The sequence below is a fragment of the Lithobates pipiens genome, unplaced genomic scaffold (assembly GCF_037356315.1).
Source record: "Lithobates pipiens isolate NorthernLeopardFrog02 unplaced genomic scaffold, aLitPip1_a1.2 Scaffold_23, whole genome shotgun sequence".
NCBI lineage: Eukaryota > Metazoa > Chordata > Amphibia > Anura > Ranidae > Lithobates > Lithobates pipiens.
Window position 1 is genome coordinate 106,652,845 of NW_027507785.1, and position 24,765 is coordinate 106,677,609.

The 24,765-nt window shown below is 42.4% G+C and overlaps 1 protein-coding gene across 3 annotated transcripts in view; it reads right to left on the minus strand.

Annotated features, from left to right (window-relative positions):
- Positions 1-24,765, minus strand: part of RAF1 (Raf-1 proto-oncogene, serine/threonine kinase) — a 168,963-nt gene that overhangs the window by 83,612 nt on the left and 60,586 nt on the right. For 2 of the 3 annotated variants that reach the window (XM_077452141.1, XM_077452139.1), the window contains exon 2: positions 5,546-5,766. In XM_077452141.1, coding sequence (XP_077308267.1) covers positions 5,546-5,752 — 207 coding nt within the window. In that variant the 5' untranslated portion in view covers positions 5,753-5,766. Of the gene's footprint in view, positions 1-5,545; positions 5,767-15,468; positions 15,488-24,765 lie in introns of those variants that run through there. The other variant, XM_077452140.1, reaches the window with a different exon arrangement.

Sequence of the window (24,765 nt, forward strand, 5' to 3'; positions counted from 1 at the left end):
GCTCCCAGCATTTAAACGGAGAGAAGGAAAGTATGAACAGCTAGTTGGGGGGGGGGGGGGAAATCAAAGCAATGATCCTGCTCTGCTCTCTACTGGAAAAGCAAAGAGAATAGTAATTAAAGAGACCAATTCAGAGGCATGAAAGGCTGGAGATGAAATGGTTTCAATCTCAAAACTATAAAAAAGGAAAAGTTGACTTCGCCATACAAAAAAAATCTTTACCTGCCTATACCTTTGGATGTACAAATCCTCCTGATACGCATTTTTCAACCTCTGCTTGTGGATTTTTTTCTATCATAATGCCCAGATTAGTGACAGATATTCTTTAAAGAAGCATTTTTGCAAAACAATCCTCTAAAACTGCTATAATAAAACGTCTAACTACATAAGGCAACAAAAGAAAAGATTAAGACTTGAGTTGGGTGTGCCAACATCCTCATTCCAGCAAACATCTCACCATGTTCACATCTGAGTTAATGAAGGAAAGAAATTCCTTCTCTTGACATCACAACGAAACCACTATAAAATTATATCGGTTATGTATATATAGATATATATGCAGAATGTACAACGATGTGGACTAACGAGTGTGTCAAGTAGGTGTGTCAGCATTAGCCATTATAAATTCTCTTGTTGGGAGCATCCCTGACACGTGCAAAACATATCATAAACGTTAATGTACCACCATGGGTTAAACTTACTGTGACCAATGCACAATGTCAACAGAAGGGTGGATTTTGTTACGGTGTAACTATAAGGTTTGCAAATGTCCCATGAGGTCATGGAAACTGCTCCTACTCCAAGCCGAACAATTTGCCCTGTAAGGCCAAAGCACAGGTACCCTTTTTAACTTGAAATCTATATAATTTTACTGCAGCCAGATGCCAGAGAACTTGTCACACATCGTTGGGGGTCTGCTTCCTGAACACTGTGCTGTACGACTCCACCAATTTATGACTGCTATATTACCAGACCCAACTTCCAAGGTACCCCAAATCTGATTGGTGATGCGGCATAACCCCATTGACATTAGCACTGATAATTAAAAGTCTATGTATAAAAACAAAAGTTTTACACAATTTCTTCCAGGATTCACACCTGTGTAAACATTGTGAATCTTTTTATGAGAATATTTCTAAATAGACCCCACTGAGTCACTTTAAATACAGAACTGATATCAGTCATAAGGAAGTATGAGAGCTGCCAGTGCAGTCTTCTCCTTACATGCTAGTTCCCTGGCTGTGCAAGACTACGGTAATGATTTTGAATCACAGACCCAGAACAAAAATGCTTTAAAACAAGGGTCAGGAAAATTTCAGACTTCCATTTCTGTATTAGCTACTCAGCATTGAAGCCAAAGTATCAAGAGTCAGGAAACTAGCATTGCCAAGAGAGGCCATCAATGGCAGCCCTCCGTGATCCTCTCAGGATAGAGTCCCTTTAAGGCCGGCCATACACTGTTCAAATTGCTGAACCAGCCACAATTCGAACTGTGTGAAGGCAGGCTCAATGTACCAAGTTGACGATCGATCGACTTGGGTACAACCAGCCAGCCAGAATTACTTGCAAAAAATGCTAGCAGCCGCTATAGCGATAATGGCACATAAATCCAGCAGACTGGTTGTACCCAAGTTGATCGTTCGTCAGCCTCCCCACACATGGTTCGAATCTCAGACGGTAATAATCACAGTCTTCTCCCAGTAGGGAGGACTTACACCAAACCCCCCAGAACACAATGTCTTGGTAGGAGGGATTTCCCCCAAACAGAATTCACAACCTCTATTTATACAAAGTATTTTGTTAGATTCCATATTTTCCCAATTACTACATAAAAATACTCTTAACTAAGCCCAGACCTTTCAAAATGTCTCTCAACTTCAATGAGTTAAACGGAGATCGAGTTTCACATGTAAGAAGTGGTAGCATAAAAGGTAACCGCAAAAATAGGCCATGTTGCCATAACATTTTCATTCCACATGCTTTTAGAAGCATAAACATTCATTTAGAGTTTGACCTTAAAACTACTTTCTCTTGCTGAATATTTATTGCATTACCCACATCTCCAGTTTTGCCTCTGTACTGTTTATATTGCAATGTTTTAGGGAGTATTGATGCCAACACAAAAAAATTGTTGTTTTCTAGTTACAATAGCCACCCGATCTCGATGAGAGGGGTATATTAGAGCCCAACTGGGTCCCCTTGGACAATTTAATAATCCTTATTCAGACCAGATTCTGATGATGGGATTATGTAAGAAAACAGATCGGTAAGGATTCAGCATTTCACAAAATGGGCACAAGAGTCCACAATATGGACAGGAGAAAAAAAATCCACAGATCACTTTGGCAATAGTTTTGTTAGAGTATGAACACAATACTCTCAGAGCAGAATATAAATGGCCATGTCTGGGTGCATGTAAGCTTTAGATAGGTGCCCTGCATGCAACGTTGGCTATTCCATGGGAGGGCAGAGTGACACTTTTCCATCACTATACTGACAGTCGCAGCACCAGGCAATGAATAATTCTACATTTAACGAAGACTTGAAGAGTTCCCGATTGGAGAAAAGAAGGCATGTTGGCTCTCAGAATTCTTGCGCCTACCAATAAAAGCTGTTCTTCTTTTGGCATCTAATCTTGGTTGCCAGTTTGCCTGCTATACAACCTATATATCTCACCAATTGACAAAAGGAAAAAAAAACTGAGACCTATACTTGGCTAATCAACTCACTATCCCATCAAACAGGCCCAGAGCCTGCATGTAAGCCATACATTCTATATACGGTAGAGATTTTTGCTGTTTTCATACCATGTTAAATATGAGTAGCACATAGAGGCTCACAGAGAATGGATGAAGTGAGAAAGCGCTACAATCTCCAGCTAGTTTTGGTTTATTGCAGTTTGTGAATCAACTGAGAGCCATCACATTACTTTTCATTTCTGTAGATTTGTATGATCCCGCACACTCCTTATAGCTATAGACCTTAAATTCCTGGGTTCTGCAGTGAAGTGATTATTGTCATGCTCAAAATACAAAGTCCATACATAGTGGTATCACCAGCACAACATTAATGAGAATTATAGGTAAAACATTTGTCCTACAGTGGCTAATAAATGCTTTACTAAATAATTCTGGTCAATGATGTGCCAGTGATCTGCATGGAATTTTCACCCCTGTGACACAAGTGATGAGGGGGAACAGGAGTCACCAGGACACAAAACCACAGGCAGCTATGAAAGCCTAAGGTCTGTTTCATGTGGGCTTTAGCTTGTATAAGAGCAGTGTGAACAGCAAGCTTTTTCAAAGCATTTGCAGAGTGGTCAGCAAGCTTTTAAAGTGCCATTCAGCTCCAGTTTGTAAATGTTGAACACAGATACTAATGGAGCGCTGTCACTTTAAGCAAGCTGCAAATTAGCGTGTTTAAAGCGACAGTCAGCACTCCCACTAGAATTGGTGTTCAGCATTTACAAACTGATGCGGACTGATACTTTAAAAGCTTCAACAAAGCTTGCTGAAAGCTCTGTAAATGCTTTTCAAAAGCTTACTGTTATACAAGCTGAAGCCCAAATGAAGCAGGCCTAAAAGAGGTTCCTACTTTTCTGTAAGCAAAACAAAAAAAAAATCAACAGGCTGCAAGTGTGTGTGTGTTCGTGTGTGTGTGTGTGTGTGTTCGTGTGTGTGTGTTCGTGTGTGTGTGTTCGTGTGTGTGTGTTCGTGTGTGTGTGTTCGTGTGTGTGTGTTCGTGTGTGTGTGTTCGTGTGTGTGTGTTCGTGTGTGTGTGTTCGTGTGTGTGTGTTCGTGTGTGTGTGTTCGTGTGTGTGTGTTCGTGTGTGTGTGTTCGTGTGTGTGTGTTCGTGTGTGTGTGTTCGTGTGTGTGTGTTCGTGTGTGTGTGTTCGTGTGTGTGTGTTCGTGTGTGTGTGTGTTCGTGTGTGTGTGTGTTCGTGTGTGTGTGTGTTCGTGTGTGTGTGTGTTCGTGTGTGTGTGTGTTCGTGTGTGTGTGTGTTCGTGTGTGTGTGTGTTCGTGTGTGTGTGTGTGTGTGTTCGTGTGTGTGTAAAAAGCTGCCTCACCATTTACACCTAAAGTCCATCTGATAATTAACCTGCATGTCAAGCTCTGATCAAGGTAGTATCCTTGAGTACCAAACACATGATGGCTTTGACAACCAACTCTGCTTGAACCTTTTTGTGAACTTTATTGGACAGTTTAAAAATGCTACACATATCACTAGCAGGTTTTAGGGGCCGCCATCCATTCATCCTCCAATCAGCAATATAAAAATTACATTAGGTACACCCTATACAAAAAGAAAAAAAAAAAAAAAAAAAAACACAAAAAAATTCTAGTAGACAGCACAGTTTAAAATAAGTTTCTTACGTAAAGCAGTTGAAAAGCCACAGTTTTTCACCTTAAGGCATATGCACTAAGGTAAAAAGTAAAAAAAAAAAAAAAAAAAAAACCTTCTCTGATGCAGGTTCCCCCCGCCCCTTATTCTTAGCGGAGCTCAATCCGATCCAGGAATATGCATGAGAACAGCGGCTCTCGCTGCTCTCTCCCTCCTCATTGGGCAGATTGATAGCGAGAGCTTCTGTCAATCAACTCAGCGACGAGGGTGCAGGGCTGAATCCTGCTGTATGTCAGGAGCGAGCATGTACAAGAGCCCTCATGGAAAGCGGACTCCAGTGGGGGCACTGGACAAATAGGAGGAGTCAAGAGCACCGACGGGGGACACAAGAAGAGATTCGGGGCTATTCTGTGGAATTCCATTGTATAAGCAGGTAAGTATTGAGGGGTTTTGTTTAAAAAGTTCCTTTACAATCGCTTTAAAGCTATAATCAAAAATATTCTTATGTACAGACCTTGGTCTAAAATAGGAGAGAGTACTGGTGTATAAAAATGCTGCAGTACACAGAGAACATTCAAGCAGAAGCCTTGATTTTCAGTTTTTTATCTCATCAAAGTTTGAATACCTACATGATCATGAATCAGACCACAGGTCTCTAAACTACGGCCCGTGGGCCTCATATGGACTGCGACATTTCATTTTTATACAGCCCACAGACAGGGACAAATTCTTAATCTGCAAGGACTGAGGATTAGGTTAGCAGAGGCTGCCTTGTGGGGGGGGGGGGGGGGGCAGTATAAATATAAGCGGGGGTTCGTCTGATGGAAGGGGGACATTGATGGGGACCCTGATGTAAGGGGGAAGGGGGACATTGATGGGGACCCTGATGCAAGGGGGAAGGGGGACATTGATGGGGATCCTGATGCAAGGAGGAATTTAGTGGACATTTTCCACCCACAAATATTTGTAAAATATATGTAGTGGCCCTCATACTGAGAGGTTTGGAGACCACTTACTCAGACCAAAGGACTAAATGTCAAGTGGCTAAAGTACAATCTAATGAATAGTAAATATAAAATGCCACAAAGTATATATCAACATTTAATAGATCACAAACTAATAACTTGCACAGTAAAAAGCAAAATGAAAGAATAATATTGCAAAAAAATAAAAATAAAAATATCACTAGGTTTTGAACTTACCACTGTTCTCTGCTTATTGGGTAGGTAGACACGAATAGTATTGCTCGCTTTTGAAGGGTCGCCCAGCCTGCCATCATCAGATGCCCGCCTCTGATAGCCAAACTGCTGAGCAATAGTTGGGGACATACAACTAGGTCCATCAAATACAGAGTCCTTTAGCCCAAATCCATTGCTGATCTTCATCCACGCTCCCTGAATATGCTCCATTGGTAATAAGTCACCTAAAATAAATTGGGGGTAATTAATAAAATTATTAGAACATGCATAAAATAAAATTAAAAAAATACTAAAGAGCAGACATGAGTTTCTTGTATTAGGAGAGCTCCTATGAGTCATAGTACCAGTCTTTAAACCGGGCCTAAGCTTTGTGTACAGCCTAAAGAAAGCAATGTGCTCCACAGAAGCGCAGAGATTGATTTCTAGATCAACACAGTCTTGTAGGCACCATAAGGCAAAATCCTTCCACCGCTATTGTAACCTTAGGCCCTTTTTTAGGCAAGTCTGGCCAATTGCAAGAATATTGGTCACCCTTTATTACCTTCATTTTTTAATTACATTGTTCTGTAATGATTACCCGGAAAGCAGAAGACTCGTCTGCGTGAGTTTTCCTATGATCTATTGCAGGGGTGTCAAGTCCCTGCCTTTGGAAGTCATGCTTGTAACTAGCATATAGATATCAAAATCTACACAGGTGAGTATCCCCATTTTTAAATCAAAGCAAATTATTCCAGTGACATGGTATTTGCATTGTAGAGAGCAAAATAGTCCAGAATATTTAAAGAATGAAAGATTTTGGCACCTTCTATTAAGTTGGAATGAAGCAAACAGACCTATACATGCTAGAATGCATATATAAAGTGCTTTAAAGAGTAACTCTACTTTTATTTAAAAAAAAAAAAAAAAAAAAAACAACAATCCCTTCTGGGTGGTCAATGTACATTTCAAGGATTTTACCAAACTTTGAAGATTCCTACCAGTTTCTGCTCTGAAGAAAAATCTGCTTGTTCCATTATGTTTTTGGATACCGATTATGAATAAGAAGAACTTTTTCATTATCAGCTGGTGCACTTGCAATGTTCCAATGAGGAAAGCTGCAGGGTCTGCCCCCCTTTAGAGGTAATTAACCCTTTGGGAGTATCTCATCAAAAATTACATCTCTGTTGCAGAGGATGCCTAAATTCTGACTTGTATCTTAGGGCAGATGTCGGGGGAAATCAATGAGCCAATCACACAAGCAGGAAATTACATTTCTGGGGTTGTTCTGCACACGAACTGTGTACAGAAGATGTCCATGTTGCCATATTGCATTGAATTTTCCCAGAAAATTAAAGCTGCAGCTTGAAAACTGTAAAAGATTCTGTCGAGCCAGTCTTGTGATTCAGACACCTCTGCCTGAAAGGTTTTGGAACTCTGCAGATGAGCTATACACTTGGTCAAGGACCCAACTGCCACTTGTGATTAGACAAGGAAGACATAGCAGCACACAGACCTAGAGAAGTGGTAATCCCTGTGCTCTCCCCTTCAGTAAACCCTCATCAGGTGTTGAGCACAGAAAATCATGTAGCTTCCTCAACAGGATTAAAGCGGATGTAAACCCAATTCGTGAAATTTGAGCCAAGCACATATCTGCAGTGTTTTCTGATCTCTGCCCAAAGCCCTAAGTTCTGTGGCTTTCTCCTGCTCCATTCTTCTGTTATCAGCATGATGACTTCTGACAAGTAATCTGTCAACTGTGATAAAACCAGGCTGAATTTTGTGTCAGGCTGGGTACTATAAATAGATTAGCAGAAAGCTGGTAAATTCACCGCACAGCTCTGCAAGGCTCTGCCTATGAGAGGGGAGTGTGCCTTTCCTCCAATCAGCTGTCTCACAGTGTATTGCAAGACTCTCCTCCCACTGCTGGAACAGGAAAAGAAAATTCTAACAGGACCTGCACTTTCTAAACAGTATATAAATCTGAAGATATACATGTAAAACTTGTGTAGGGAGATTTGTTTCATCTCTGTGTATCATCTGAGGCTGTTCACTTCACTGAGTATATGTGAGGGTTTACATCCACTCTAAGATAGAAAGATTACCAGAAACCAGGGACTTGATCGGGCAGGACAACTGGTTGACATTTGGTAACACCCAGTTACAGCCAGAGCGGGCCTGGGTCATTTTTTGTGTGGAATATCTGAAACATTTTAGTTCCAGGTTAAAAGCACAGAAGAGAGGTTGTGAACAATGCAAAGTTAATCGGAAGGTTTAGGTCCACTTAAATATGTTAGGGCAGGGCTCGACAAAACCCGGGCGCCAGGTTGCATTTGCGACCTGGCGCCGCACAGTTGGGGGTATCAGTTGGGCCGTTCCGCCGGCGGCCGGTAATTGAGGCCGCGGCTTTGAGGCCTTCTGCGGTCCTATGATTCCTTTGGAATCTGGCGCCCTCTTGTGGTGGCCGTTGGTATGACAACCAGCAGTGCTAATGGAGCTTCCCCTGCCTATCTCCTTACCTTTATTTAGAACCCCTAAACATTATATATATTTTTTATTCTAACACCCTAGAGAATAAAATGGTGGTCGCTGCAATACAGTCTGTCACACCGTATGTGAAAGATAATGTTACACGGAGTAAATTGATACCCAACATGTCATCCTTCAAAATTGCGCCCGCTCATGGAATGGCGACAAACTTTTACCCTTTAAAATCTCCACAGGCGACATTTAAAAAATTCTACAGGTTGCACGTTGCTCTCGCTCTACCGATCACCGCGATACCTCACGTGTGGTTTGAACAACGCTTTCATATGCGGGCGGGACAGGGCGCGTTTAAAAAAAATTATTTTCTTAATTTTTTTTCATTGTTCTTTAAAAAAAAAAAAAAAAAAATTGTGTCACTTTTATTCCTATTACAAGGAATGTAAAAATCCCTTGTAGTAGAAAAAAGCATGACAGGACCTCTTAAATATGAGATCTGGGGCCAGAGAGACCTCAGATCTCATATTTACACTAAAATGCAATTTAAAAAAAAAATTGGCAATTGAAAAAAAATTAAAAAAAATAAAATGTCCCTCTAAGAGCTATGGGCAATGACTTGGAGACAGGTGGCGGGGGGGGGGGGGGGGCTATCTCACCCTCACTCATCTCCATGTCAGGCCAGGGACAGGTCCAGATCGCCATTACGGACCTGGCTGCTAACTTTTTTAGCTGGCTCCTAGATTCCAATCAAATTTGTCAAGCCCTGTGTTAGGGTAATGTATACTGTACCTGAAAAGTGAACACAAGTTCCCTCTTCATCAGGCACACCCAACTACTTATTCAAAAAACTTGGACTATAAGTCAATAAAGGATACTGCCGATATATTGACTACAGGGATACTATGGCACAAACCATTTTACTATACCGCATGCATTTGCTTTTGTTTTGTTTGTTTTTTTACTGAAAAAATAGATTTGCTAAACAGTAGCACAGTTATCAAACATAAAAAAAATGCAACTGCCACAATTTTATTCAACAGGGTCTCCGCTATAAGAAAATATGTTTATAGGAGGGGTTTAAGTAGTCTTAACCCACATCACTAAAAACTATCATTAAATGTTGTATTACATGCTGTTCATACTTCACACAGTCGCTGATTTGTTTTCTGTATTCTGCAAAAACCCTAATTGATCCTGATGCTCTTCATCTCCCCCTTCTGTCCTTGTCCCCGCTGCAGTTGGGGATTTTGCAGAGAAGTTTTTCTATGTTGAGCACATCTGAGCAGCACATGTGACTATACAGTCACACATGTGGGTGTATACACAGTGGTAAATGACAGCCTACTCCCCTCCCTGCCCACTAATCAGCTAAACACAATGGAGGCCAGATATTACATCTTGATTAATGGAGGCTTCACCTCCCTGTTATTCGAAGGCAAAGGCTGGAGGTGACTGGTAGAAATCTACCCAAACAATGTTATTGCCAAAAAATAATGACTTCATTTCAAACATACATTTGTATGAACAATTTAAAACAGTTTATTGTTAATTATTTTTATTCTGTTTTCCAAAGGCTGTTCTTTTAATTTTGGTCACGTGACCAGCAGCAATGGACTAGAAGCTCCTCCTGCTTAGGTTTTCCTGCAGAAAGGCTGGGAAAGATCTGGGTCATGATGGCTATATATCAATTAGGGAAAAGGTACTTTTTTCTACTAAAATAATTACAGTGGCATCATCCACATACAGAAATTTAAAGGGACAATGTAAATTAAATGAAACGTGCATTAAGACCCCTTTCACACTGCCAGCGTTTTTCAGGCGATACATCACTAAAAATAGCGCCTGTAAAAAGCTGCTCCATGCACTCCAAATCGGTGCGCTGGCAGGGCGTCACAAAAAGTCCTGCCAGCAGCTTCTTTGGAGCGGTGAACTCACCGCTCCTCCACCACTGCTCCCCATTGAAATCAATGGGGCAGTTCTGCGATACCGCCGACAAAATGCCACTCTGAGGCCCTTTTGCAGGCAGATTTAACCCTTTTTTGTCCGCTATCGGGGGGTTGAATCCGCCCTACTAGCGGCAGAATAGAGCTACTGAAGCGGTGCTAAAAATAGCACCGCTTTACCGCTGAAGCCCCCCCCCGCGGTTCAGTGTGAAAGCGCACTTAGTATCACTTTAAACTCTAAATGTGAATTTTAACGCGTGAAGAAAAAAAAAAAGAAAGAAAAAATCTCTGGCAGTAAAAACAGCTCCTGGAATTTTTCCAGCCTGAATTTGTGTCGTATTGACATACATGGTGCATGAGCGTTACGGTGACATGCTAAACTGAACCCAACCTTGTCCAATTCCTGCACAAGCCATAACTCTGTGTGTCAAAAGGAAATAATTACACACAGAGTGACAACACGTTCATAGAAACTAAAACATTAACAAGATGTCCAATTCTTTCTACAGCAGCCAAGAACTGTGGAAAGAAAATTTCGGAAAGAAAGATGATGTCATTTTGCACACGTTGCTATGTACAGTGCTTTATGCCAAGTCAGCTTGTCAGAGTTCCCTAAATCAAGATATGGTATGAAGTCGGAGCTCGGACACTCACTGACAGTCTCTTTATTTTCTTTTTTCCATTATTTCAGAAACCATTAGGATTTCTGAAAAGACAACTAAGGCTCCGTTCACACTTGTAGGACTCCAAACTTTGATGCAACTTTGGATGGGTGCAACTTAGATGTGTCTTGTTGTCCCTCTGCAAAGTGGACCCACTGTTGCATGTAAAACAGTTGAGGTACGACTTTCATGCAACAAGTGTAGATGGGGTGTAAAGGTTAAAGCTGGCCATACATTATACAATTTTCTTATTCAATTTCCTTTAGATTTACCTTCACTGTAGTACAAGAGCCTGCCTGACTGCATACAAATTGAAAGTTTTTAGGTTCGACCTCATATTATATGGTTTTGGTAACTCTAAAGGAAATTTGTACAAGAAAATTGTATTGTGTATGGCCAGCCTTAAATTAAATAGAGATCGACCGATATATAGGCCGATTCATTTATGCATTAGCCGGGTTCACACAGGGGTGATCCGACTTCCGGGGTGACCTCGCACAACGCGACTTGCGAATGACTTCTGTAATAGAAGTCAATGCAAGACGCCTGAAGTCTCCTCGTCGGAGCAACTTGAGTCTATCTGGGCAGCCTGCCAAGTCTGAGAACATCGCTGATAAAAGAAGCAAAGAGATGCAAGGTTTCTACTTATCAAAGGAATGAACTCAGGTGTATAGAAGATCTCAGGTTAACCATTTAAAGACAATCTTGTCTGATATGTAAAAATCCAGTATTTTCTGCTAGAAAATCACTTAGAACCCCCAAACATTATATATATTTTTTTTAGCGGAGACCCTAGAGAATAAAATGGCAGTTGTTACAATATTTATGTCACAGCAGTCTTTCAAATGCAATTTTTTGGGGAAAAATACACTTTAATGAATAAAAAAAAAAAAACTAAAAACAACAGTAGCCAATTTTTTTTTGTCCAAAAGTTTTGATTACCTGTTTTTGTGCATTTAATATTCAAGATACATAGTTTTTTGTTATCTAAAATTATAAATACAAGTGCACTTATTGGAGCCTTGTTTAATGCAAGACATTTACTGTACCACTTATTAACTGTTAGATTTTATGAGATGAAGGGGAAAGGAAAAAATAAAAATAAATCGTCCGTCACGATTTTTCTAAATATCGGCACCGGCCAGAGAAAAACCCATATCAGTCGACCTCTAAAAATAAGTGAGCTAATCAGGCTGTTCTCTGTACTTAGGACCTTTCACCAGAACAGAAAATAAAGAGAAAGCTAAAATGTTGTCACAAGGAGTTGAGGGGAAAACTCGCAATGAGGACACAAACGGTTCTTTTAAATTTTTAAAATGCCGGGTTTCTGCTGCCAGGTTTTCAGAATTGCCAACCAAAAAAAAAAAAAAAAGAGCTACAAAACACTGCATGCTGCCAAAAAAAAGCTTTATTTCTACATTTCATTTTATACTTTGTTTTGTATACTGCCCGCCCAAAGCCAGCCGGAAGGAGCTGTTCACAGGGCACAATGCTTTGCGCCTCTGCAAATGTAACACAGCTTGCTTGAGTTGACAAGCAGCACCTCATGTCAAACCTAGCCATTCAAGTCAAAAGGGCCACACTGTGACCATGAGCCAATCACTGTGCAGCACACTAGTCCCACTTAGTCCTCATGCACACGGACGTTTTAAAAAACGGGCTGTAAAGCTAGTACAGACGCCATTAAAAAAGCAGCGTTAAAAGTGTGTTTTTTTCCGTGTTTTTCATTGAATTAAATGTTAAGCCACGCTAGCTTTCAGCCACGTTTCTCTGTCTCTATTTAAAAACCAATGGTTCACTATGGGAACCCATTGATTTGAACAGAAGTTGGATCAAGATGATCCGACTTGCGGTGCGACTTGTGTGCTGAGAAGCTTGAAGGGGAACCCCGCGGAAATGTAAAAAAATTTTTTTTTAGCTCGAGGCCCCCCCCCCAGGACGATACCAGGCCCTTCAGTCTGGTATGGATTTAAGGAGAACCCAACACCGAAAAAAAATATGGCGTGGGGGTCCCCCCACAATCCATATCAGACCCTTATCTGAGCATGCAGCATGGCCGGTCAGCAAAGGGAGTGGGGACGAGTGAGCACCCCCCTGAGCCGTACCAGGCCACAGGCCCCCAACATGAGAGGTGGGTGCTTTGGGGAAGGGGGTGCTCTGCGGGCCCCCCCCACCCCAAAGCACCTTGTCCCCAGGTTGATGAGGACAAGGGCCTCTTTCCGACAACCCTGGCCGTTGGTTGTCGGGGTCTGCGAGCGGGGGGGGCTTATCAGAATCTGGGCGCCTCCTTTAATAAGGGGGCCCCCAGATCCCAGCCCCCCACCCTATGTGAAAGAGTAAGGGGTACATCGTACCCCTACCCATTCACTTGAGGGAAAAAAGTGTCAAAAAATAAACACAACACAGTTTTTAAAGTAATTGATTAATCAGCTCCGGGGGTCTTCTTCCGACTTCTCCCGCTCTTCTGGGCTCCTCCGCTATCTTCTTTGCAGCTCTATTACTAGCGGAGGAGCCCGGTCTCCTCCGTCCTCCTTCACTCTTCTTTCGATGTTGACATGACGCTCTCTTCCTCTGTAATGGCTTGTGCGACGTGCGCGGTGACTTATATAGATATGGGGCATGGTCACCGGGTGATGGCACACGGTGACCCCGCCCCTTATGACATCACAGTCCCAGCATGCCCTGGGACTTGACGTCATAAGGGGTGAGGTCACTGTGTGACATCACTCGGTGACCACATCTGTCTCACCTCTGTTCCCCCTGATCTCTTGCCCCAACACTGGAAACCCCCAGCTCCACCAATACACCTCCTTTCACATCTGCCCCACTGCTCTATCCCCCCCCCCCCCTCCTGTTTTTCTGTCTGCATGTAGATGGAGGAATCTGTTAGAAATCTCTAAGTGTATCGACAGCTTTAATCTCATAGCGCGTATATGTGTCAAAACACAAAGCCCACAAGCCAAAACCAGCCCACCAGGCCATTTCTTGTGGCCCTCACTCCTTTCCTTGAGCTCTGGAACCCCCCCTGGTCTTTGCCCCCACCTTTTCTCAGCAGCGGAGAGGACAGAACTCCTCCTACAGATCCTGTGCCTCTCTGTGCAGCCATAGCACCCCCTCATCTCTGCCTCCCCTAGTCACAGCATTCAGCAGTCTCTAGCCCTCCTCTGGTCCTTCAGTCCCTGCACTTTCTGCTTCCGCCCCCAGCTTCTTCCCAGTGACAGCACAAGGTAAAGGGGTACACCGAGTTGTAAGAGAGGGTTGGGGACTGTTGACATCTGATGTAAAGAGGGGTGGGATGCTCTGGACATTTAGATTTACAGATAGAACCAGATCTTAAAGGGCAACCAGAATGCTGATGTGGCCCACAATGAAATTGAGTTAGACATCTGTCAAAGTGGATACAAACCTCTTAATCAACGATTGTGCAAAATGTGAGATTGCAGTTCAATGGGCGCCGGCCAACTGAACAGATTTTCCATTTTTACCTAAAACTGGACAACCTTTTTAACAGACACTTTCAATTGGTTAAACGTTTGCATATTTTATGACATTATAAATAAATGATAATGTCACATTCCCAGAACCATAATACCATTACACTTCTTGCTGTACAATTTCAAATCATGTTCACATAAGACAAGTTTAACTATTTGTGTTTTCGGCAACAGTTTTCAGCGTGCAAACAATAAAGATCATGCGAATCCCAGTAAATGCTTCAGATGGCCCACAAATATTTATCGTGTAGCAAAAAGGCAAGCCACAGAACCAATAAATATTTATTCTGGCACAGAAGACCCTTGCTGTGAGTCCTGAAAGGACAGTATTATAAATAGGCCCAGCCAGTGGCCTGTCATGTCCAGAGTAAACAGGCTGGAGAGAAAACATCACAAGCAGGTTTCTCTGCTACAGCAGAACAGACAAACCAAACAGAACATTATGAGCGGTATGGGAGAGGCTGGGCTCAGACACGTCGTTTACACATTGGCACACCAGATACTACCCAATATTCACTCTTTTAGGTCCGTCCTGCCAAAAACAGGTATGGTAGGTACCTGGAATAATGCCATTTCAGATTTCACACCAGAAATCAGTTTAGGCAAAATTAGGCAAGATTGATTCCTTTCAGGGTTAGGATTATAATCCTTGATCATTAAAAAACGTTTCAGCATTTTCTATGGCATCATATAAAGTGTTGCAAATAAGAGTAAATAACCATTGCCTGTTTGCATAACCATACCTATGAATCAAGCCAGATAATGCCTACTAATGTCTCGTACTGTCGCCGTTACCCGGATTCGTGGTACAAAAATGAGAGAAGGGCTTATTTTTTCCATGTAAAGTGTATTTACGCTTTTTCAGCCAAATTGGGATAACGCCTATGTTCTATTTCTGTTCCTATTCACAAAGCATAACTTTTAAAAATATTTTAAAAGTGCTACTTACATATTTGCCTTAAAGATTTAAAAAAATTAAAATAAAAACCCTCCAAAGATTTACTCCACTATGCAATGTTAAAGGAGAAGTTTGGGAATGTAAAAACAGGTAGTATGTGCTACCCTCATACCTGCATTGCATTTCTTTCTTTCCCCAGTCCTTTCGTTTTTGTAGAATAGTCTTTTGAAGACCCCAGAATCAGCCTCTAACTGTTCTCCATTCAAAAGTTTCCAGGGGGTGGACACAGCTCCACAATCCAGCCCCTTCTTCACTCCCTCCCTCTGTAAGGTGTGTTTGGTGAAGAGGTACACACCCAGGCTGCTATCTAGAACGAGCACGTTCTTCACGTGCTTCCGTTTCCATGGCAGCGTGTCCCCAGCTAAAACCCTGAAGCAGAGAGACAGTGTGACAAGTGAAGTCTCCTCACCTTTCCCTGGCTGTTATGCAAGCTCTCCTCTGCAAGACTCCAACAACTCTCTCCTGGGCTTTGATGTTCCTTCCCGTGTCTTCCGAATGCTCCTTACCCTCACTTATTCAAAGTCTCTTTCAGTGTCTCCTTCAGGGGGAGGGGGGAGAAGCACTGAACACTTCTCATGTCCAGCAATGAACACAGATAAGTTCTCTACAGATAGCACTGTGTTATATGAGAAGAGGAGACATGGTAAGCAGCATAGTAACATGTGCCCCGTGTCTGTTCTCTGTAATGTACACAGTGCTATGTGTAGAGAGCATCCCTGTGTACAGTACATAGTAGAGGGAGACTAACAACTCTCCCACATCCAAAGTGATCCGATATGTCCCCAGAGTCTCCTTTATTGTACATAAAAAAATCATCCTTCCCATCATTGATCTCTCCCCCCGCCCCATAGGTCATCCCCATCTCTGTACGCCTATACAGTCCCCTCCATCCCCTGTACGCCTATACAGTCCCCTCCATCCCCTGTACGCCTATACAGTCCCCTCCATCCCCTGTACGCCTATACAGTCCCCTCCATCCCCTGTACGCCTATACAGTCCCCTCCATGCTCAGCCAATATTACAGTGGGGGAGATGTGGATATTACAGTGGGGGAGATGTGGATATTACAGTGGGGACTATATAGTAGTGGAATTTTCACAGGTTTTTGAAAATTTAATTATTAGTTGCTGATCCGAAAAATGATCCGATCTGTGACTCTGATCCGAGCTGTGAGTTTTTTGATCCATTGCACCCCTACATTTTAGGGTTTAATGTCACTTTATTGATGGGAAACTGTATCCCTAGTTTTTGTCTCGACTGACTCGCTTTTAAATTGTTCAGAGTAGCTTGCAGTCTGCCCAAAAATCTGCTCCAAACACATCTCTAAAAAAGCAAGAATTTTTTTTTTCTCCTAGGTATGTTGTATAAACGGGAACACAATCATATAGTGGAGTTTTCTAAAATTCGACTGCAAAAGTGGAAACACACCAAGTCAGCCTTGCGTTTACAATCCTTTGAATCCCAATCGAACTTTCAGTTTAAATCTGTTAAAATATATTCTAGGTGCATCAAAATGCTTCCTGATTGAAGAGCTTTAGCTCCGACTCACCTTCGGGAGTGTCAGACCTCTGCAGAGTGACCACTGCTTCCACAAAGAACAGTGATCCTTCGCTAAAGCAGGCTGGCAGGGGGTAGGCATTTCTACCCAGGTATCCAAGCTGTGCACACTTTCTAAAGTAAATGAACTGTAAGGGTCAGTTTCCACTGGGATGACTTGTCAGGCGACTTAGCCGCCTGACAAGTCGTGTCCCCTTCTATACAATGAAACCATTCTAATCGGAGCGACACAAGTTGCTCCCACTTAGAAAAAGGTTCCAGTACGACTTTGGGGGCGACTTGCATTGACTTCTATAGAGAAGTCGTTTTGCATGTCGCCGCAGCGGTCGTGTCCAGGTCGCCTGAGGCAGTCGCGCTGCAAGTCGTGTTGCCTCAGTGTGAACCTGCACTAAAGGCTATGCACAAATGTCCTTTTAATGAGCCTCAGCTGTATTTAGCTGCCTGTAAATGTCCAGTTCTGCTCAGGGTAAAACAGGTTTGTGGTAATTCCACCATACCCAGCAGCATATACTCTTGTTTCTTTCACTCCCCTGCTTCTCCATTGAGGGCCACAAGCCAAAGGCCTCATTCACATGTGCGTACTTAATCGCATACCTATGCAAGGGCCACATTTGCCTGAACAGGGATGCACAGGCGTTACATGCTGGCAGTCCTATTCATGTAAATTGGGTTGCAGTGGCTGCACGGACACAGCCACTGCTCTCAATTTAACAATTGCACATGCACCCATTCTCACAAGGATGTTGAAATTGGTAGCAGTGCCTCTGCCCGTGCAGCTGCTGTGTCCCTATTGACATGAACGGGACTGCCAGCATGGAACACCTGTGCAGGCAAACGCGGCTCTCGCAAGGATGTAGGCCCATGTGAACTGAGTTGTGACTGTAGTGAGCCATTTTTACAACAGGATTCTATCGCTTGGTACAAACAAGGGTTTCCTTTTTCTCCTGATGGCAAAAAAAAAAAAAAAAGGAAAAGAAAAAAAAGCAGCTTGTGGGGCTGGTGAAGTCTGCACTGAAACTGTTGTTGCACGGGATTAAAGTGGTTCTAAAATCCTAAAAACTTCTTAGTAAAACTAAAAAAGGCAAAACTTTTTGTTTTGTTTTGGATAGAGGGGAGTGGGATTAGAGTGCCTGTCAGTCTTTATTTCTGTCGGTGCCCCCGTTAGGGAGATTCACCCTCATGTTTACCATTATCATTGAAAGTGAAAATAAAAAAAAAAAAAAATCACAAATTTTGGGTTGTCCCCAGAAAAGTACTAGAGGGGAAATCTAACAATGGGGACTTGGGGGTCCCCAAGGAATTCCCTAATTTGCATCGATTTCCTCTCACTTCCTCTTTGGCTTTGGGACAGGAAGTGAAGGGGAATTTCAGCAATGGGACACAAGTGGAGAGAAAAAAAATTGACAGGGGTTATAACCCTCCCTTGCCCTATCCAAATTTAAAAGAAAAAAAGTTTGCCTATAGTTCTACTTTAATGCATTCCGTGTCAATGGATGCATCAGTGGGCCTCGGGAGAGAGCACACTTGCCACAGAGGGACTGGACAGAGGAGGGGCCAGGAGCACTGGCAAGGGACCCAAGAAGAGGTTGGCAAGCGCTCTGTGCAATTCCATTGCACAGATCAGGCAAGCAAAGACATGTTTGTTTTTTTTATTTTAGAATTGCTTTACGTCACAGGATAACTCCAAATAAAGCTGGCCTTTCAGGTATGGGTGGGCATCTGTGGATTGGATAACCTGCAGTACATTTATTTCTTTCAGGACCCCAATGACAACGATTAATAGTAGCCCATTTACACAAAATCAACACAAAATAAGTTACTCTTGCATCTCAAAAATGCAATTGATTTACAACATTACAAAGAAGTTACTGGGTGGCGACACCATTATATGGTTCCGTAGTGCTATAGAACTGTGAATTTAAAACAAAAAGACATCACCAAGTTAAATTTAATTTTGTAAAGAATAAAAGGGAGAAGATGCAAGAATGATCATAACACTATTTCTGCCAACTACACAAAACAACTTTTAGGTTGTTTTTTCGTGTATTCTTTAAGCGGAGTTCCACCCAAAAGTGTTACTTTGCTTTAAGGCCCCCTCCCCAGCTCCTGTTTGTGAAACTGAACTTTTGGGGAAGAGGAAGCAGGTACTCGAATTTGACAGGTACCTGCTCCCACTTCCTTTCTGGCTGCCTAGTAGAAGCTCTCCCTCCCGAAGTCTTCTGGGACATATGACAGGTCCTAGAAGACATCAGGACCAGTTAGAGTGCAGTGCTGCTCGCACGTACACAGCCGGAAGAAATACCGGGGGAAGACGTCAGCCCTCTCAGCGGTGACAACGTGACGCTAGGGAGCTTTGTTCCAAGTCAAGTATTTCATAAATACTGCGGTGAGTACACTACTGGACTGTGGGACAGGCGAGTGGCCGTTTATTAAAAGTCAGCAGCTACAATTTTTGGTAGCTGCTGACTTAATAAATTACTGGAACTTTAAGGCCTTATGCACACTGGGGGGGGGGGGGGGGGGGTATTTACGAAGGGAAGATCCACTTTGCACTGCAAATGCACTTGGAAGTAAAGTCGCTGCAGATCCGAGGGGGACATGCAAGGAAAATAAAAAACAGCATTTTAGCTTGCACATGATTGGATAATAAAATCAGCAGAGCTTCCACTTATTTCAGATCTACATTCAGTGCAAAGTGGATTTGCCTTTCATAAATAACCCCCTGGATGTTATAAAAACATCAGTAGCATTAGCTGTAGAAAGCTGTAGCTGGAGAATGAGAGTTTTGCCGTGTTTTTTTTAGCAAAACTATACTCCCACAGAATCTTAGAACTCAAAAATGCTAACAAACGTAGAATAGCCACGTTTTTCTGCTTTTATCAGAGTTAGAGTGTTTTTACAGCGTAAAATCTCCTGTCAAAACCAACTAGTGCTGGGTTTTTTTTTTCTAGCCAGAAAATGCCCCAGCAGAAAAAAAAAAAAAAAAGTCTGAAGCCAAAAACAGCAGCTGTAAAAACGTCCAGTGTGCATGAGGTCTTACGTTACCAATTAGCTTTTGGGGGTACCACACATCACTTCCATACACTATCTTACTGGTTAAGTGACGGTGGATGATGTTTTCCAACAAATAATTTTTGAAAAAGTATTTTATTTTCATATACATCAAATAAAGCTCACTGGCCAATCAGCTGAGGAATGGAGAATGAAACAATGAACAGCTAATGTGAGCACGGCTGACCGCAGGTAAACTGCTTGTGAATTTATTCAGGCCTGTCCTTTGGGATATGTGGAGATAAACAGTTTATATAATGACGCCTGTACACACTCGCATGCAGTTTTTTTTCTTTTACCCAATGCCAAAATAATATTTACAGGCGCAGTTCCTTTGTGCTGCTCAGTGGATCAGGAATATGTGACATCACAGAGACTGGTGTCTCCAGAAGTAAATCATTACTAATAACAGCTCTAACATATAAATAAAAGGGGAATTCCAGCTTACACAACCTTCATTTCAGACAAAGTAGCAGTGATGGTGTAAATGCATTGGCTAAGTGAAGCCAGAGAGAGAGACAAATGACCAATTCAATTAAAAAAGTGGGCAAGGGCAGACCTACAGTCATAGAAGCCCTTGTTGTGTCTATGGGGCCTTTCGGGAAAGGGGATTCAATTTCAGTATGGAATCTTTCTGCCTGAACAAGTTTAGTTCCAACTGCGCACAAAAGGGACAATCCCTTTTTTTGAAACACAGAGCAGGTTCAGTAATGCAGCAACTCATAAGAAAGCCAAGTATATGAGCAGACCCACCTGTACCCTTAAAGTGTCCACCCAAAACTGGAACTTCCGCTTATGCGGTTCCTCTCCCCTCTGGTGTCACATTTGGCACCTTTCGGGGGTGGGGGGCAGATACCAGTCTAATACAGGCATTTGTTCCCAATTCTAGATGAATGTGTTTCATTGTCTAGTGTGGTCAGCTTGAAAAGGGAAAGCAGGAGGACTCTCAGGATCACCAGGTATTTCACACAAAAGTAGTATTGCAAAGAAAACAGAATACTTTTTATTACAACGACATAACACAGACCCACATTAGAAATATGAAATGTTGGGGGTAACATATGTGTTAAAGTGGTTGTAAACCCTCCTATAGAACTTTTCTACATTCAAAGCATACTGTAATAACTTACATGTAACTTGGTTTTATTTTCCCCACAGCTGCACCGTTCCTGAGAAATCGACCTGTCCCCTGCAGTGCCCTCTTTCGCGCATGAGCTGATTCACGGCACACTAAGAGGCCATCGAGCCCTTCACAAATTTGCCGTGCCGGCGTCATCAGCACGCGACGGCATCTATTTTAATCCTGTGAGAGCGCCGGCACTTGCGGGCTGTGTAAACAGCGGGTCTATGGCCTGCAAGATGGGAAGACCCGCACATGCGCGGGATTACGGCAGGAAGGACAGAAACATACTCCGCTCTGGAACAGGATTCCAGGAGTTGAAATGGCGCAGCCTGCTACCAGAAAATCAATATAGAAAGTAAGGAAAAATTATATAAAAACAAACATTAATAGAAGAATTGACATGGCAGTGTACTTTGTAATATTTGAAAGTATTGATTCAAAGATGAATGTGGATTCTGAGGGGCGAGTTTACTTCCTCTTTAAAGCGCTGTGTCAAAGCGCTGTGTCAAAGCGCTGTGTCAAAGCGCTGTGTCAAAGCGCTGTGTCAAAGCGCTGTGTCAAAGCGCTGTGTCAAAGCGCTGTGTCAAAGCTCTGTGTCAAAGCTCTGTGTCAAAGCTCTGTGTCAAAGCTCTGTGTCAAAGCTCTGTGTCAAAGCTCTGTGTCAAAGCTCTGTGTCAAAGCTCTGTGTCAAAGCTCTGTGTCAAAGCTCTGTGTCAAAGCTCTGTGTCAAAGCTCTGTGTCAAAGCTCTGTGTCAAAGCTCTGTGTCAAAGCTCTGTGTCAAAGCGCTGTGTCAAAGCGCTGTGTCAAAGCGCTGTGTCAAAGCGCTGTGTCAAAGCGCTGTGTTAAAGCGCTGTGTTAAAGCGCCGCGTCACTGACAGACAGATTTGTTTAGTTCTGGAAGAGCAGAGGGGCTAGAACCCCTAACAGTTTTTTTTATGGCTATGGCAAAAAGCACAGGTGAAAGTAGCTGAGTAAATACTTGATAACCTGTTGCTGATAAAAGTGTTAAACTTGTGATTCATGTCCCTGGAGATGCAATTGTACTAATAAAAGAATCAATCTCAATATGTTACAAAGTATAGATGTTGCACTTATCGGCTTTGTTGCTCTTGCTACTGATCCAAATTTCTGTCCAGAAATAATTTCCAAGGTGTTAACATGATTTTTTTTGTTTAAGTAGAAATACATCTGTATCAAGCAAAAAAATAGGGGGTGGTAAAGAATGCTGCTCATCCACCCCTGACCTATTGTAATATAAAGGATGTAAACAGAGTTACATTACAGACCAGCAGTTTTAGGAGGATGTAAACAGGGGTACCATAAAGGCTGCCTGTCAGAGATAACATACTTTAGGGGGTGTAAATACAGTAGAGGTCCTTTATAAATCTGCTGCCATCGATTTTGGACCCACTTAAAACTTTGCCATGAGCACGTGACTTCCAGTAAGGCCCTTAAAAAAGGGGCCCCTATTATAATATTGGCTGCCATGTACACCGTCTATGACTCTGCCTTATGCCTGGATGGTGAGAGACAATGCCATCCTGTTCTGTCCTGATGACCTCTGGCTCTGTTTCCCAACAAGCTATATGGGGTTAAAGAAGCATCATAAATGGAAAACATCTCAGCAGAAGACATTTAGATGGGAAAAAGGCATAGACGCAGACATGCTGTTAAAAGAAAAGGGCAATCGATATCCCTTGGCAGGATGCTCAAAAGCCGATATAAACATGGACACAGCTGGGAGATGTAGTTCCATGAAGTGACCAGCCTAATTTACACACCCAAAGTGAAAGGAATAAGACAGAATGGGCAAAGGGCCCAATTGGGGTGAGTGATTACATGAAACCTGAATGCTGCCAACACTGGCACCCTTATCTTTTAGCAACAGGCTCAAGAGCAGAATGGATGCGTCTCAAGAGAAACAAGAACACCCATTCAAGAAATCTTTGCATTACTTTGTACTTCGAGATATTCTGAGCAGATATGATTTTTCTTACAACACAAGGGAATAAATGGACTTGCTTTGTGAATCTATATCAGAAGGAGTTCAGTGTTGTTAGGTTGGCCATACACAGGCAAATCTTTTTGTTGCCAAACATTCATAGTGGCTGGGATTTCTTCCTTCCTGCGCCTTTTCTTTTCACTGCACAATCATACACCATAAAAAGATCCTTCCCTTCTCCAAACTGATTGCTGCTTTTCAGAACAATTTAGGACTTTTATGAGCAACTTCCTTAAAGTGGAACTTCACTCTCCGAATCAACAATGATTATTTTTAATCCTCATGCTGCCAACATTAGTCTAGGTTCACATCTCTGCAGCTGCGCTTGGTGTTTTCAGGCACATTTTGCAGTGCATTTTGAAAGTTTTCATGAATTTTGCGGGGTTTTTTTTCTCTTTAAAACACACTGTATATAGCTGGTTGCCAAGCAGGGCCCGAGAAGGCGGCTGCCGCATCCTTAGCAACTGATGAATCATCAGCTGTCAACGGGGTTACCCGCTGACAGCTGAATGTAAAAAAAAAAAAAAAAGACAAGGGCCTCTTGCCAAAAACTCTGGCCCATGGTTGTCAATGTCTACGGGCAGGGGGGCTTATCGGACTCTGGAGGCCCTCTTTAACAAGGAGGCCCCCAGATCCCACCCCCCATGTGAATGGGTATAGGGTATATTGTACCCGTACCCATTCATCCCAAAGAGCAGTGACACGTTTAAAAAAAAAAAAAAAAATAGCAGTTTTTTGGCAAGTCCTTTATTAAACAAAAATAGCTCCAAGCCATCTTCTCCCCGAGCCGTCTTTGCCCCCTCCCTTTGCTGACCTGCCAGGCAGCATGCTCGGATAAGGCTCTGGTATGGATTTGGGGGGGACCCCACGCCATTTAAAAAAAAAAAATAATAATAAGTTGGCGTGAGGCGGTTCCCTCCTAATCAGAATCCATACTAGACCCAAAGGGCCTGGTATGGACCAGGGGGGGGGGGTAATTCCACACCATTTTCTCTTTTTTCCAGCAATTTTATTATACATGCAGCTGTCAGTGGGGTTCCCGGGCCCTGGGTTAACTCATCGGTTAAAGAGGCCGCAGCCAGGGTTCCCGGCCCCCTCCTTCGCAACCAGATTATGCATACAGTATATATAATATATTCTATCATAAAAAAATAAAATGCAAAAGAAAAAATGCAAAACCCTAAACACATCTGTTGCAATTCCATTGAAGTCTATTACACAAAATCCACAGAAAAAAGTCCCCGACCCTTTTCAAAAAAACGCAGATGTGAATGTGTACCATAGGAAAACTGGCAAACTGTAAAACGCACTAAAAAAAATGCATAGATGTGAACCTAGGGTAAATGGAAAGTAAAGTATATCATTTACTTGTTTAAAACTTTTTCTTTTTACATTTCAGTTACTACCCGATTTTCAGGCCTAGGCAAATGATGTCATACATCCCAGGAGAGGAGAGGTTTTCTCAACAAGCGCACTCTCCGACATGCCTGCTTCAACTAAGGGCAGAAGGATTCCAGGAAGTAAAAGCTACATGAACCACCAGCCCTTTCTAAAGATGCCCCCCCCCACCCCACTTACAGGAGCCATTGGCAGTATGTAGATGAGTGAGGGGAAGATGGCCCCCACCCATCTCCATATCACTGCAGAGCGGAAGCGATGTCAAAACATCACTTCTGCCCATAGCTCTTAAAGGGCTTTTTTTCCCCATTTTTTTTTACCCCAGATCTCATATTTAAGAGGTCCTTTCATGCTTTTTTTCTATGTAATGTTTAGATCCCTTGTAATAGGAATAAAAGTGACAATTTTTTTTTAAAATGGTGTAAAATTGTAAAAAAAAAAAAATAATAAAAAAAAATAAAAAATAAAAAAAAAGAAGGTTCAAATAAGAAAAATAAAATGTTTCATATGAAAACGGTGTTCAGTCACCACACCACACATGTGAGGTATGGCCACAATCATTGGAGCGAGAGCA